The sequence below is a fragment of the Sciurus carolinensis genome, chromosome 10 (genome assembly GCF_902686445.1).
Source record: "Sciurus carolinensis chromosome 10, mSciCar1.2, whole genome shotgun sequence".
Classification (NCBI taxonomy): domain Eukaryota; kingdom Metazoa; phylum Chordata; class Mammalia; order Rodentia; family Sciuridae; genus Sciurus; species Sciurus carolinensis.
Window position 1 is genome coordinate 1,319,824 of NC_062222.1, and position 16,322 is coordinate 1,336,145.

General features: G+C 48.0%; 1 protein-coding gene across 1 annotated transcript in view; it reads right to left on the reverse strand.

Annotated features, from left to right (window-relative positions):
- Prdm5 (PR/SET domain 5) overlaps positions 1-16,322 on the reverse strand; it is a 157,118-nt gene that overhangs the window by 49,714 nt on the left and 91,082 nt on the right. The window contains exons 10-12 of the mRNA XM_047567347.1: positions 13,903-13,996; positions 10,075-10,235; positions 7,326-7,419 (exon numbers count right to left, since the gene is read on the reverse strand). Coding sequence (XP_047423303.1) covers positions 7,326-7,419; positions 10,075-10,235; positions 13,903-13,996 — 349 coding nt within the window. The remainder of the gene's footprint in view (positions 1-7,325; positions 7,420-10,074; positions 10,236-13,902; positions 13,997-16,322) is intronic.

Here is a 16,322-nt window from a genome sequence, read left to right on the forward strand (position 1 = left end):
GAGCTGGTGGAGAGAAGAGGAGGGAGAGGAAGGCCACAGGGGAAGGAGGCAAAGCAAGGACACTGCTGGTGGCGACTCAGGGCAATAAAAAATGAAATCAATCACTCCATGAAGGAACTGGGCTTAAGAAACTCCTTAAACTTTATTAGCAAAGAATGAAAACATGGACGTCAATGTGCAGATTCCTCCCTGAACCAGCAAAGGCAGGAAGCCAGCAGCTAATCATCACCGTCCCGTAGAACAGACACCAGTCCTGAGCCAATGACAATGCTGTCCCAAGTTCATGTGAAGGAGACGTCCTTCAATGCTGCACAAGACCAGCGCTTCTGTTCCTGACAGAAACGCTGGAAGACACCAACGGGCAGGTGGTAAGTAAGAATGCAAGCTGGCACAGTACTTCTTACCCTGGATAAAACTAAGTGGCATTTGATGTCAAAAAGAGAACTGGCTTCCCAAATTATTGATGGACAGTTCGAATACTATAAAAACAAAATGAAACTGACCCCAGTACTCAGGCAAAATCATTACATGATTATTCATGCCCCACGAAAATCTCATTGTATTGCCACACAATCGAAGGTCCAACTACACATTAGAAATAGAAGAGATCTGAAAAATTAAAGCCAATGAACATTCGCTCTGCATGTTATTGCCTACTACACAGAGGACTCAGGAACAAATGACCATGCTAGGAAAAACCAAACAACAACAAAAAGCTAGAGCACTAACGCGCCCTCCACACGACTCTAAAGCACAGAATTCTCACAGCTGAAATTAGATGAGACTCGGAATCTCATTCGTTGTCTTTTACACTGGGGACGGGAGATTTCTATAAATCTCATTTAGCAAAAAAGAAGTATATGCAAGTAGAACAGCTGAAGTCAAAGGATTCGGGTCTTTTACCTTGAACCTGGTCATTTGCTTCTCTGAACCTGGAGCTCCTCCAGGGACAGCCCTGGATACTACTTTGAGAGTGCATCGCTTCTCCAACACACTCGGAAACGCAGGAGCCCGACCCGCATGCCCCTCCACTAGGAAACCTGACTGTGGAGACGGATAAACGTAGCACAAGCTTGCCCAGCAGAGGAGTGGACATGCAGTAGGCCTTGGGAGCAGCCAAGCCACCCAGCCCAGTGGAAGTGCCAGGAGCACCACCACAGGGGGACTCAGGTCACAGCAGACTCCATCTGTCACAGAAGCTTGGGCAGCGGGAATCCCAGGTCACAGCAGACTCCACCGATCATGGAAGCCCAGGCAGCGCTTGTCAGGACCTCCTGTCCCCCACCTTCTTTCTAATGAGGCACTCTTAACGGGGCAACTCCAAGCTGAAATCAGTTCCAGCAAGTCTGGTGCTTGCTGGCAAAATAATACCATCAGTCTTTCCCTTGAGCCCTGTGGCTGCAGGGGACTTAAGCAAGGTCTCAGACCTGCAGGACCTGCTGCCTGTCACAGTGTCCCACAAACTGCTCCATGAAACAACAGGACAAAGAAGGATAACATCGCAAAGTGGGGATCAGCATTTTCTTCCTTAATGTTAGTATTTCTTAAAATGAATCCCAAAGATTCTAGAAGCTATCATATGAAAACGTAATGGTTAATTAAATCCAATGTCTGAGCTCCTAACTCAGAAGCCAGCTTGCTTATCACTGAACCAAGGCACTGAAACCCGTGTTTGATTGTGGTCCTCTAAGTGAAGGTGCTTTAATTGACTCAGAAAGCTTTCACAAGTGCTTCCTCAAGTCAGCAGCACTCTCAGTGCCAGACAGGTAATGGACACAGAACTAAGTTAAGAAGGAGCAAGCGCTGCTGCAGAGCATGGAACACAGGGTCTTGGAGCACCTGTACGGGGCACCACAGCCAGGAACAGGGAGAGCACAGGGCCAAAACCACCTGACCTGAGCACCAAAGCCAGGCACAGGTAGAGAAGCACAGGGGCCTGGAGCACCTGACCTAGGCACCACGTCTAGGAACTGGTAGAGAAGCACAGGGTCTGGACCACCTGACCTGGGCACCACGTCTGGGAACAGGTAGAGAAGCACAGGGCCTGGATCACCTAACCTGGGCACCACGTCTAGGAACAGGGAGAGAAGCACAGGGCCTGGAGCACCTGACCTGGGCACCACGTCTAGGAACAGGGAGAGAAGCACACGGCCTGGATCACCTGACCTGGGCACCACGTCTAGGAACAGGTAGAGAAGCACAGGGCCTGGAGCACCTGACCTGGGCACCACGTCTGGGAACAGGTAGAGAAGCACAGGGCCTGGAGTATCTGACCTGGGTCCACGTCTGGGAACAGGTAGAGAAGCACAGGGCCTGGAGCACCTGACCTGGGCACCACGTCTAGGACCAGGGAGAGAAGCACAGGGTCTGGAGCACCTGAACTGGGCACCATCACTAGGAACAGGGAGAGAAGCACAGGGCCTGGACCACCTGACCTGGGCACCACGTCTGGGAACAGGGAGAGAAGCACAGGGTCTGGACCACCTGACCTGGGCACCATGTCTGGGAACAGGTAGAGAAGCACAGGGTCTGGACCACCTGACCTGGGCACCACATCTAGGAACAGGGAGAGAAGCACAGGGTCTGGACCACCTGACCTGGGCACCACGTCTAGGAACAGGGAGAGAAGCACAGGGCCTGGAGCACCTGACCTGGGCACCACGTCTGGGAACAGGGAGAGAAGCACAGGGGCCTGGAGCACCTGACCTGGGGCTGCACATGGAACAGATCATGGACAAAGCGACTTAATGAGAGACGGGAAGAGCAAAAGAAGCCCTGTAAATGAGTCTAGAAGATAAACTGGGAGAGGCAGGTGATGATTCCCGTGAGAATTTCAGGTCAAATTCTGTACAAGTCAAGGGGAAGCCACTGAGAAGATTTAGTCGGTGAAAGAGTGACTGGGTGAGCCTGATCCATTTCTCTGTACCTTCTTTATGAGCAACACGTACACCTTCCAAAACACCCCAAATCAAAACAAAACCGAAGAATCCTCCAGAAGTCCCTGAGAACAGCAAGCGCCACACGCTCCTTTCGAGGAAAGCAGCCTGGCACTCGTGGGAGGCCCGGAGGGTGATGGCAGTCAGCTTCAAGGACGCTCCCTCTGGGCCGTGCCGCTGGAGGAAGCAGTCACCTAGCACCCAGCCCCGCAGCTCAGGGAGAGCAGTGCCCAGGGAGGCTGAGGGCGAGGCTCTGCGGCAGAGGTGCCCCAGGCAGCCTGGGCTGGGCTTCTGCACCACTCCGTGGTCATTGTTGGAATAAATGATACCGAATTCTTCAACGTCCAAATTACAAAGGAGGAAACCTGGGACGCGTGGCCCAGTGTGCGCCACACTGCACGCAGGCGACTGTGTCTGGGCTCCCTCTCGCCGCCCGCTCCTGTCCTCGGTTTACATGTACCTCTTTTTCCTGGTTCTTTAAAAATACTACACGTGAGCATGCATCTTTTAATGAGTTAATTATAGACACATGGCATAGGGTAATACGCTTTAAATAGGTCTAATATATAAGAAATCATTATCATAGAAAGCTAGAAAACATGCAAAATTATAAAGGGAATTAAAGCCACTCATAGTTACAAGATACAGAAATAGCCATAGTTAACGATCTATAATCTATAAGAACATAATATGTGAATATTCTTACTAAATACATCAGTTTTATTGTTTTTGACACTTACTTTTTCATTTCTTTTCATGTTAATTAACACATTCTGTAGGACCACTTTCATTACCTATGTGATGGATGTGGACATACCCTAGTCCACTCAGTCAGTCCCTCAGGTTGGACCTACAGGACTCTTCCCAGTTGTGTTTTGTTGCTATTATAAACAGTCCTTCTAGGAACAGCACAATTCTTTCTATGAAAACAAAAAAAGGATTGCCCATGATCTTTACTGAGTATATTTTCCTGATGCAAAAGGAAGTACGAATTTCAAAAGCCAAGGACCAATTCTGCAGAATTAGGAAAACCAACCTTAGGAAAGGTTTTCCTGGGGGCCACCATGGTTTAATTTTGACAAAGAAACTAGTGGGACACACAAAATTCAGGATGCAAAACACTGACAAAAATACATTTTTCAACTGAGCTTCCTTTAAATATTTATTATAAAGATGGTTTAATTGGGAATATAGCCATCTAAAATGCATTTCTCCAAAGATAGTATATTGATTTCATAATTGTACCAAACAAATTAATTCCTTATCAAGAGTCAACTGGGATTATGTTTACGAAACTAAATTATAAACATTTCAATATGTTCAATAATTTAGATTTTCTAATAAAATGGAAGAAAGCAAAGATATTGAGCACGAAAATTTTTAGTACTGTTAGAAAAAAGAAACTAAGAGGAAAAGGAGCAAATGATATGAGAAACTGTCAGCCAGGCACAGTGGTGCACGCCTGCAACCTCAGTGGCTTGGGAGGGTAAGACAGGAGGACACGAGTTCAAAGTCAGCCTCAGCAACAGCAAGATACTGAGCAACTCAGTGAGACCTCGTCTCTAAATAAAATACAAAACAGGGCTGGGGATGTGACTCAGTGGTCAAGTGCCCCTGAGTTCAATCCCTGGTACTGGATAATAAAGATGATCATGATGATAATAATAATAACAAAAACAACATGAGAAATTATGCAATTAAATAAAAAACCCTGCCACCCAGCGTTGATGAATGCCATTTACTTAACTTGGGAAGTAGTCGTACCAAGTGCCAGATGACAGCAGGATTTTAGGGACTATGCTTGCCACAATCAATTGTCTACAATGAGCTAGCACTGAGCATCTTAGAGACAGGATTCCATTCATCCACCACAAAGAACCCCCAAGGCAACCTGGGCTTAGGGAGGTAAGCAGCTTGCTCACAAGCAGCAAGTAGGGGAGCCAATGTGTCCCCATTGGCATGCTCTGCAGGGTCACTCCCAGTGCAAGAGGGCAGAGTAGGAGCACCCAGGGCCCCAAATGGGCAGAGTGGGGTGGCCACCTGGATGGGAAATCATTGAATCTCCCTGCAATCCTTGCCAAATGGTTTCAAGTATCAATAAATGTCTTACTAATAGGATAATCTTTCCACAGAGCTTTAATTTTGTCATCAACAAATAAATTTTAGAGTGAGGTTCAGAAATATAGCTACAAATACGCAAGACTCTGAGAAGTCTTCATGTTTTCTATTTACGACTGTAAAATATAACACCGTCAGTCCCATGAGAAGCGGTCCCTAAACAGAAGATCAGGCTGGCCGAGCTCCTCCTCACCGGCGACTATGAAGATCCAGACTCCAGCAATGCAATGGGGAGGGACAGGAAGGTGTCACAGCAGCGGCGAGGCGAGGCCCAGAGGCGGGGAATGCACTGCAGGTGCACTGGCTCTCCTCAGCCCCTCCCCCATACCTGCCCAGACACACTCACACTCACATGGCTCGCACACGCAGGTTTTCTTTTGACTAGGTATTCACCATGGGAAATCCATCTGCAGTGTGCATTAGATGTGGCCTCAGCTCTCCTGGGCACCATGACTCTTTCACAAGGTCCAGGACACAGCCAGGCTGTGTTGGGAAGGTACATGGATGTGCACCATTTGCAGGACAGGAAAAGAGCAAGTAAGGGAGCAGAAGAAGACCACTTGTCCACACAGCAAAGCAAGCCAGGCCAGGACTGTTGTGGAAGCCCAGATGCCCGCTGCCAGCCCGCTCTGCCTCCCGACGCTGCTGGCACCCAGCTCTTCCACCAATCCAGTCACTGCCAGGTGGTCAGCCCTGAGCAGATGCAACATGAAATATGAATTAAAAGGACCACAAAACGAGCAAGTGAAATGAGTCTGATATTAAACAGAAGAGTCTAGTTGTAAGTGGATAGCTAAGTCAACAATTAGTCATCCAACTATTTGTGTGGACACATACACACACACACACACACCCCGCTCAACAAACACAGGCACCAGCATCTGTGGGTGTATGCGCCTGTCTGTGTGAGCGCCAACCTCAGCATATCTCCATTCCAGCCTGTGGGTCTGCACGGCTGCCGGCAATGAGGCGCCCTGTACTCTGCACCAGGAGCCACGTGAACAGGACAGTTTGCACAACACAAGGACCCCATACGGCAAATCACAGATAGAAAAGCAATCAACAACAAAAAGCATGACGGTAAATAGTCAATATTTTTATCAAAGGAAATTCTTGAATCTCAAAAGACGTTCTTATTACTGCAGTTCTGTGGGGGAAGATCATTAAAGTCTTAGGAGCAGCGACCAGTATTGCAAGTGCTACTCCACCCCCCACACATCGCCCATGCTCCCAGGAGTGAATCAAGTGCAGGCACGTAGCTGCTCAGGCACTGGACGGGGTGAAGGCCTCGGGCTGGCAGGCTTCATCCTTCCTGTGCTGGAAGCCACCGTGTGCGTTCCAAATAGGCCTTGGTGCTCTGCGCACCAGCTCGCTGGCATTCCTTCATTCGCAGCAGTTGCTGTGCTACCCTGATAGGTCCTGGGGGCATAATGGTAAAAAACCCAAATCCCACAGCCTGCGTAGGACATTTGTCTGCACAGTCCAACTGCACAGTTCACCACGATACAGCCCAGCTGCCCACAGACAGGTAAGTCACCCAGCAGTCAGAGCTAAGAGCATGCTTTCAAGTCTTCCTCAGAAACAGACAGAATACAGACGAGGTCCTTTCAAAATGCTTAGTTATCAATCACCCTTTACCAGGGCATACCCCCTCAGGGCAGGAACTGCACAGGAAGCTGTCAGAAAGAAGGGGACCCTTGGGAAGCAGGCCAGTCCATAGCACTCACCCAGGAAACTTGCAGGGCATCCAAGCAGCTTCCCTGGGCTTCTCAAAGTTAAAGGGGCTGCACTTGATGAGAGTTACAGGACGGGGTGGAGAAGCAGGCCCTCAGTCTTTGATAAAAAGGTGACACAGATATTTCCTACTCCCTCGTTTTGAGTCCTAAACAGGGTAAGCCTGATGTACACCTGTAACGTCAGAGGCTTGGAGGCAGAGCAGGAGGGTCATAAGTTCAAGGCCAGCCTCAGCAACTTAGTAAGACCTGGTCTCGAAATCAGATATAAAAAGGGCTGTTGATATGACTCAGTGGTTAAGCACCCCTGGTTCAATCCCCAGTATAAAAAATTAAATGAAGAGCTCTACACAGGGTCAACCAGAGCTGTACCATGGTGGAACTCTGAGAAAATTATTTCCACTGTGGCATTTTACTTCTTTTGGGAATATACAATAAACCAAAATCAGCCTGGAGGAAGGAACTGGATTTCACAGCCCTTTGGAGGACAGCCTCCAGTGGGGAGCTGAGTCTGTTCTGGTCCGGGTCATGCCCCTACCTGTGTGGCTCCGGATGTGAACCCTCAGTGTCCCGCTGCTGGCAAACTTCTGGCCACAATAGGGGCAGACCTTCTCCTTCTCTCCCGTGTGTGTCTGAAGGGAAGGGACACAAAGGTTGAAGATAAGTGGAAAGGATTAGGCAGTGTCTCTGACAATAGTAAATCCTTGTTTTCCAGGATTATGTTTCATTAAAATGATTTAATTTCATAATTTAATATCACAATGAGATTTTAAACAATTTATCATGGATATTCCCATGGGTTCAGAAGAACCCTCAGAACTGTGCATTAGTGTAAATTTGGAAACAGTTCTGCAGTTTACTTTTTGAGGTTTTATGAAGCTCCTGCCTAGAGTGATTAAGTTATAGGAACTGTGTATGTAAGCAACACAGAAAAAGGATGGGCACCCACACCCCACTCTGCCAAGAACACTCCTCGGAAGCACTTCCCACGTTACTGTGCGTGTTGAACTCTTGAGGACAATCTCAACAAAGTCATCTGTTACTTACATTATGCTTGTCCAGACTGATTTTTACTGCAAAGCAGAAAGGAACATAAATCTAATTTGATCTGCAACCCAGCAGGTGTTAATTGAGCAGTCAGTCTGAAGGGACCCGCCCTCGGTACCCTTCCAGGCATGAGAACTTCCCACCAGGAAAGGTGAGTGGTGTCCTCAAAAGTGAGTGGCAACTAATGCCAGAGATTTAAAGCAAATGGACCACTCCAGGAAGCAGAGGCTCGTGAGTGTATGGAACCGGACCCCTCTCATCAGGAGACCAGTTTTTCCACCATCATCAAAACAGACTGTTCCAAGACACAGTGGGTGAGAGCTATCTGTCAGGCCCCAGTGATTCCCAGACACAGGAAGGCGGGCAGGGAGGTGTGCAATTCCAGCAGGTACCTGCACGAGGCCTGTGAGCCAGCTCTGAGGGTGTTTCCCTGAGGATAACCTAACCATTAAGAAAGCAGACAATGTACCAACAGGGTTACCGTCGCAAAGCACTGCTCCCAGGCCTGCGCCTGCCTGTGTTCTCCTGCAAATGACTGGCAAGTATTGCTATTTGTGTTGCCATGGACCAGCAAAAAGGGAAGAGGAAAGGGTTTTTTAAATGGGATGTTCTCAGAAGGGAAGCTGGGGGAGAGACACAGCAGCCACCTCGCCACCTTGCCACTCCAAAGGGCTAACACAGCAAGACACGTCCATCTTTCAGTCAGTTAATTGCTGATTTTAACATAGTTTCGTGCTCTTATTGGTATTTAATTTGCAAATTACATGTTGGTATGGTAAGATGCACCGGAATGTGCACATCATATTTGTGATTTTTAAAATAACTATGAACTAAAATACCTCATTAACATCAGATAGCCTAGTCCTATACAATGGATTCCCTTGAAAGGATTTATGCTATAAGCAAGTTGAAGAAACAGTTTCATCAGCCCCACACCGGCCAATGGGACCATCTGCAAGGGCGCCCCCTTATTCGGCACATGGCAGGTGCTTGACTTTCCCTCTCACCAAAAGTCCCACGTCTGCACCAGGAAGAGCCTTTGCCTGGGCACCTTGGGCTTGTGTTGAGGGAAGGAGCAGCTGCAGCCCTGCAAGAGACCCTGTCTTCTCACACCTGGCAGAGGGCAGAGGATGGCAAGTCCTCCCTGGCCAGCTCAAGGTCCTCTGGACAGTGTGCATCTATTACCACCCTGGATGCTCCAACAGGTAGCGACCCACTGACTGTGGTATCTTCATCAGACCCAGAGTTCTTCTGCGGCCATGAAACTGCCTCATTATTCAGCTACATGGGCTAAAATACCAGTGTGGGAGGTTTAGGACTAGACATTAAGGTTGTGTGAAGAAAACAAATTAAAATATTCTTTCTGTTTAACTCAAAAATGTACCTTGTCATTAGCAACAGAATCTGCTTAGCTACTTGAAAATCGTAAATACATGCAAAAAAAGAGTTAATTTAACCAAAAAGTTGCATTACCGTGAGCATTAAAGACACAGAAGAGGCAGCTGCTTAATCAGCCCTTTGAAGAAGCGGCGTTAGAGACAGGCCCCAACAACAGTTGTGCTCAGGTGGGAGCCAGATCCCACACTCCCTTGGTAGCACCCTTCAATCCTTCCTGAACCCAACATTAGAACCTTTCACTGCACTCGTCACGATCTGAATTCTACTATTTCAAAAGTGTACTTTAAATGCATGTTTTCAAAAAAATAGAAAGCAAACTATTGACGTACTTAGGTACCACGTAACTAAGGTGATACAAATAAGATCACCCCAGATTGCCCTAAGTAAGGCACCATCGTGTATGAGTTGAGCAAAGATTTACTGAATCCCGTGCCCTAGAGACGTGAAGAAGGGTCACGCAATCCCAGAGGGCCCAGTCTAACCACTTTCCAACAAAATCCAAGTTACCTAGGAAAAAATAAACTTATAGGGAACAATGCATAGTTTTTAAAAGAAAAAAGCCCACATTAACCCAAAAATGTAAAAACTGGGTAAGCTCCTACTCATGCATATCTGTATGACACAGGGAGCCACACGGCCCAGGGTCACCTAGAATCTACATCTAACTCTGAGGTTCCTTCATGGAAAAAACCTATCTGTTCTGACAAACGGAAAAGCTGTGTGTTCTGAGGACTGCATAATCCACGCCTCTGGGGTTTTGTGGAGGCAGCTGACGGGTCAGGAGAGCTGGCCGCGAGCACTCCTGGCACCGTGGAGCTCTGCTCTGGGAAGGGCTCTCTTACCTTCTTGTGGCTTCTGAGCACTGACGGCGTGACGAAGGCCTTGTTGCACAGCTCGCAACTGTACTTCTTGTGCCTTTCGTGGACCACCTGGACATGGACATTCAACGTGTCCTTCCTTTTAAAGGTGGCCTCACAGTGATGACACTTGAAAGTCCTCTCACCTGGGAAACAGAGTCAGGTGAGAGAAGCAGGAATAGGCAGGGTCCCCTTACCCCCACCGAAGTTCCTTTGTAGATCCAGCAGTTTCTCATGACCATGACCTCACTGTATGCAACAATTCTCAGCCAAAATGACTGACTCCGTGATCCGGGGAAAGTCCCTGTGGCCCAGGGAAAGCCCCTGAACCTATATTCTCAGTCTCCTCAACTGGAAAACATGGGGAGTGAACTGGCTAATGTCTACAGGGAGTGAACACGCTTTAAACATGCATCTTTAGTTAACATGTATGGTCTGAGCGAAGGAGACCCTGGTAGTGACATAAGCCCTCTGTTCAGCATGGCCAGCAGCTTGGGCCCCTCCCAAACCCCTCAAAAAAACCCCATGTGGTCCCCGTGGCCTCCAGGACACAAACACAGCAAGCTGGGCTGTAGGGTAAAGCTGGGGAGGAATCCAGGGCAGAGGCCCACTCAGAGTACCCCTCACTCTGAGCAGGGAAGGGCAGGACAGTCGCTCACCCACCAGACTCGCAGAACCCCCCCACTAACTAAGTGCTGGATACTGGGACCCCAGCTCCCCAGGCCCTCAGAGGGGGAAGGAGGAGAGGCAAACCCCTCTCCTCAGTATGCAGCCTAGGTCCCAGGGGAGGCAACTCCAGAAAAAAACACTAAGGCTCTTGTGGAACTTGAAAACTTTCCTAAAATGCTACCTTTGAAATTCCTCTTAACATGTGGGTCTAACTTCTGGTAGTCCACTTCAGTACAGCTTCAGCAGCGAATGAGTATAATTAACAGGTGGGGCTTATTAACAGGATGTTATAAACACGTGCAGACATGACTGCACCAACCAGGCGGATGAACAAGACTGCTTCCCCTTAGAGCACTAAATCAGCATGCAGCCCCTCTGCGGACCACAGGCACAGAGAGACGTGCTACATCTCACATCGAGGAGACCACCTCTCTTTCAGCCCAGCTTTTCTCACGTCCTTCCCCTCACCAGCATTAGATTTAGAAAGGGGAAGATTCTTGGAATGTCTTCATTCTACATTTAAGGAAAGAAGGAAGAACAGACAAACAGAAGAAAAATTAAAAGGAAACAAATTGCCCCCTCCCTCGTCTTTTCAAGCAGAATTGCGCGTAGCACAGAACTGAGTGCGTGGGTGTGGAGAGAGGGTGCACTTCTGCTGTGGGTCTTATTCTTGTAAATGACGATCTTTGTATGTGGCTTGAATCGTCTAAATTATCTCATTGGTATAACATGTATAATCAGTGAGGAAGTAAGGACTCATCGACTGATGCGGGATCCTGAGTGCTACTGTGAACCACAGCAAATCAATTCAGGAGCTGAAAAGGACTAAAAATAAAAACCAAAACCTCCAAGATTGCTCCAAGGCATTTTTATTGAACTATCAAGTGAATCAAAACATTGGTCCCCATACCCAAACTTCACCAAGTTACACCAAGGAAGTCCTGATCTTCATTTTTTTTTTTTTTTTTTTTTTGCAGTACTGGGGATCGAACTCAGGGCCTTGTGCTTGTGAGGCAAGCACTCTACCAATTAAGCTATCTCCCCTGCCCCTGATCTTCATATTTTAAGTTTAGACTTTGTTGTCTTCATCAGCATCAGACTCTGACTTCATCAGATGAGATTGTCTGATTTTGTCCGATTAGTTTATCTTTAGTTTATCAGATTTTTCCCCTACCAATACCTAGAAGTTAGCAAGCAACCTATCTTTTGGTTTTCAATGTACAAGAAAACAGCAATAATTTCCAAAGCAATATGACAAGATTTTTATATTTTGAGCCAGCGTGCAGAGGTAAGTTTCCCATTCCAGCCTTTGTGTTTTGAAGTAAATGGGTTGTACTTTTCACACTGTGTGAGGCAAGGCCAGGCCTCGTGTTTGGTCCTCCCTGTTCCACCCACTCCTGTTTTCTCAGCCTGCCGACTCCAGGCCTTCGCTGAGGCTCCCTTCACCTTCAAACGTCAAGGGGCTTCTCCTGCCAGATGTCACTGGGCAGCTTCAGGCAGCCTCTAATCAGGAGCCAAAAGTGCTGAAGACATCACAAAATACACAGCACGCAGCACCCAAGCCTATTTTTCAAGCTAAGACTCAAATGTGTTGCTATTATAAGAAACAAAATTTCATTTTTCCACAAAAAAATATCCTGAACATCATACCAAATTTGGCTGTATAAATCTTAAAATGAGGCTCGCTTCTTCAAATCCCTATTGTAAAATGCATTCATCTCATTGCAGCTACTTTTCTTAGACAAAATGAGAGTAAAACAGGACAGCTATTCCTGCTGCTGCACAACTAATTTCATTTCATAAACACAGGGTTGTTCTTGGCGAGGAGACTGGGAAGTTCTGTTGAAGGTTCCTGCAGAGCCATGAGGCGGACAGAGCAGGGCCTGAGAGTGCAGAGCACTCTCCTGGGAGGCGACCACAGGTCCGCGCCACCACCTGGTGGCACTCGCAAGCCTCCTGTCTTCAGCACCTTTCACCACAGACACCTGAACCTGACAGAAAATTCCTTCCAGGACAAGTCTGATAGTCCTGCTGCCCCAACACTCAAGGCTTATGTGGTAGTCAGAACTTCCCATGCACACAGGGTTTTCTACTGATTCAGGGTCCCAAGTTAAAAGAAGTGTCAATATTACCCACGCTGCACATTTTTTTCTAATTTTTGATGTGCTAGTGCAGTGTATCTCTGGTCACTTTAACATCTGAATCCACTTTAAAACTCAGCAGTACCAGTCTCTTCTCCCAGAAGTGAAGTACTTCAGTGGTATGGCTATTAATTCTGAAGAGTTCTAAAATAGCACCTAGTGCAACTCTCAGACTCTCATGGTGTGTTTGTGCAGAACCTAATCCAAAAAGAAAAAAAAAAAAAAAAAAAAAAAACAACAACTCTACCCAAATACGTGAGAAATCGGGCGCATCACAGAAGAAGCAGCACCGTGCTGCCAGAGACCCCAGGCAGGCCTGCCCCCTCATTCCCACAGTCTCAATTCCTCTCCAACTAAGGTGTTACATTATGCCAGGGGCAATGGCACATGCCTGTACTGGTGGCTCAGGAGGCTGAGGCAGGAGGAATGTGAGTTCAAAGCCAGCCTCAGCAATTTAGCAAGGCTCCAATCAACTCAGTGAGACCCTGACTCTAAATGAAAAATAAAATGAGCTAGGGACATGGCTCAGTGGTTAAGTGCCTCTGAGTTTAATCCCCAGTACAAAAAAAAAAAAATCAGATGTGCACTGTGATCCTCTCCAACTTTAAAAGTTAACGGTGAGTTGCTCCAATCATGCCACTATCCCCGTGCTTTAAAGAAGCAGGCCTGCTTCCTTACTTATCACAACCGAGAGGGAAAGACCAGCTTCAAAATAAAGCTAAAGATCCTCCACTGAGTCTGAGAACCATTCTATATACAAACTATAAGCCCAGGGAAGAAGAGACAGAAAAGGAAGTATCTCACAGATGACTGATCTTACTGTGGGGAAATGAAGTCATGACAGGAAGGAAAGGTGACACCAGGACTATCAGCAATCTCCTGTTCAGGAGCAGAAGACCTGACCACATACTGATGGCCTTTCAGAGGCCCACCCTCCCAGGGCTCCAAGAACAGGTGGGCAAGCCCCTTCCCTTCTCCACCACCAGCCGGCAGCGGAACTTACTGTTGTGTATCAGCAAGTGTCTCTGCAAGGAAAAGGGTGTCCGGAACAAAGCTTTGCACTCCTCACACTGGAAGGGCCTCTCCTCGGAGTGGGTCTGCAGAGGAGAGACAGCAGGAGTCAGAAGGGAGGGCTGACTCACCTCACAGCGAAGGGGAGGAGAGGAAGGTACTAGGATCCTGGTTCTTGCAGCACAGTTCTCCTAACACACTCAGACACACAGCTGTGTGCACAGGACCACTCTTGAACCCTTGTGTTGATTAGAAATTTGACAAATAGCTGTGGAAATTGCTCCTACTATCTTAAGTTGCTAATCTGAACATGCAAATTTCCCTCTGCAGAGTGGGATGGCTAAGTGCCATCTCTCAAGACCCAACCTCCTGGGGCCTGGGGTGAACTGTGCTGGGGATACCCGTCCCCTGTCCGTGAGCTTCACTGAGTAAATCCCAGTCCTCCGAAGGCAGTCCTCATGCTGCCAGTACCCATGTCACACCAGAGAATGGAACATGTGTTGGCCAACCCTAGGGGACAGCTGCTGGATACCAGGTAAACAGCTCACAGGAATCACCTCCATTAATTAACGGCACCTGGAGGAATAAAACACTGCCATGGTCACCATTCACAGATGAGAAAAGGAAGGCTTGAGAAGGGTCTCTGACTGGCCCAAGGGCAGGCAGGGTGCAGGGAGTGGTGCAAGAGAAGTAAAGGCACACTGGTCAGCAGCAGCAAGGCGGCCCAGCCAGCCCAGCACCCAGAGACAGGCCCGCAGGGTGCATTCCTGCCCAGCGTTCTCTTCTGTGGTAGGGTAAGCCCCTGGGCGCAAAGCAGTGGAGGAAGGTCATCCTCCCGTCACCAGCAAGGTCAGAAGGGCCCTTAAGTGTGAAAGAAAAAAATTGAACTAGGCTCTTTTATTGCAATAAAAGAAATCATACGAGTTTTGTGATATATGTGGTACAAAAATACAAGGGATACGTTTTTTTTTTTTTATTGTAAACAAATGGGATACATGTTGTTTCTCTGTCTGTACATGGCGCAAAGGCATACCATTTGTGTAATCATAAATTTGCATAGGGTAATGTTGTTTGATTCATTCTGTTATTTTTTCCCTTCCCCCCACCCCTCCCACCCCTCTTTTCCCTCTATACAGTCCTTCCTTCCTCCATTCTTGCCCCCCTCCCTAACCCTTTTAAAAGTCACTTTATGCACACCAGATTGCACATTGTCATAGCTGCACGGCCATTCTAAAACACAAGACACAAGCACCACCTATTAACACAATGTTGGCGAGCAAGGGATCACCACGCTTGTTTTCAGTTGGAAAAAATAGGAAAGATGGAAGAAACTGACATTAAAAGTGAGGATAAATCAAAGAAAATCCAATGTCTTCTCTAGCCACAGAAATTAAAACGAACGCATGGAAACAGATGAAGGAAGCAGCGCAAGGAGGAGGCTCCCCAGTACATGGAGCACAAGAGCACTGGGGGCGGGGCAGGCCCTCACTGGGAGGAGTCTGGGTCTTGTTGAGTAAGCGGGGCAGGGCCACACGGGGAGGAGCCTGAGGCTGAGTGGTGGGCGGGGCAGGTCCTCAAGGGGAGGAGCTTGAGGCTTCAGCCGCCTCCTAGACACTGGGGAGGAGGAAGCAGGGCCTGTAGGTCACTCCTCAAAGTAGGATAATACCATAACAATCTGGCCCTCTCTGAGAACAGAACCTAAATGTGCTGGAAGAAAGTACGAATGGATGTTTAAATAAATTTTGAGTGGAGAAAGGCAGAGAACCAGATGTTCAGATAACAAACAGACTCAAAACTGCAAGGTGAGACTCTCCAGTGACGGGCAAAGGAAATATCTACAATAGAAAATAAGAGCTTAGGTTGCGAATGTGGAGAGCTATGCGCAGCAGCAGCCACAGGGAAGAGCAGGGAAGAGAGAAGACCCACAGAAGATTGCGGCGAAGACAGAGGTGAGGCCCGCTGGCCACCACAGGATGTGCTCTGCCAAGAGAGACTAGAGTTTCTAGGGTGTGGGCAGCTGAGTGGCACTTCTAGCTTCATGCTTAACAGAATGCCATGGTGACTGTGTGGGGAGTAGATGCAGGGACCATGAAGAGCAGGGAGACCAAGAGGAGTGGCTGTGAACCAGCCACTGGGCCATCACGGGGGAGGTCACAGGCATGTGCATGGTAGGGTACCAGGTGTCCTGGAGGGACAAGGACACAAAGGAGGAAGCCAGCATGACTTCAGGGTCTGCAGCAGCCAGGCAGCCAGGAATGGCCACTGGCAGACATGAGGGCTGGCAGGCACCAAGCAGGTTGGCGTGGAGACCAGCAGTTCATGGGACAAGTTCAGGTGCCTGTTCAAAGGTGTCTAGCAGGCAGGAAAATACTTCCAGTCTAGACTACAGGATTTCAAGGTGTCTAAAGTACA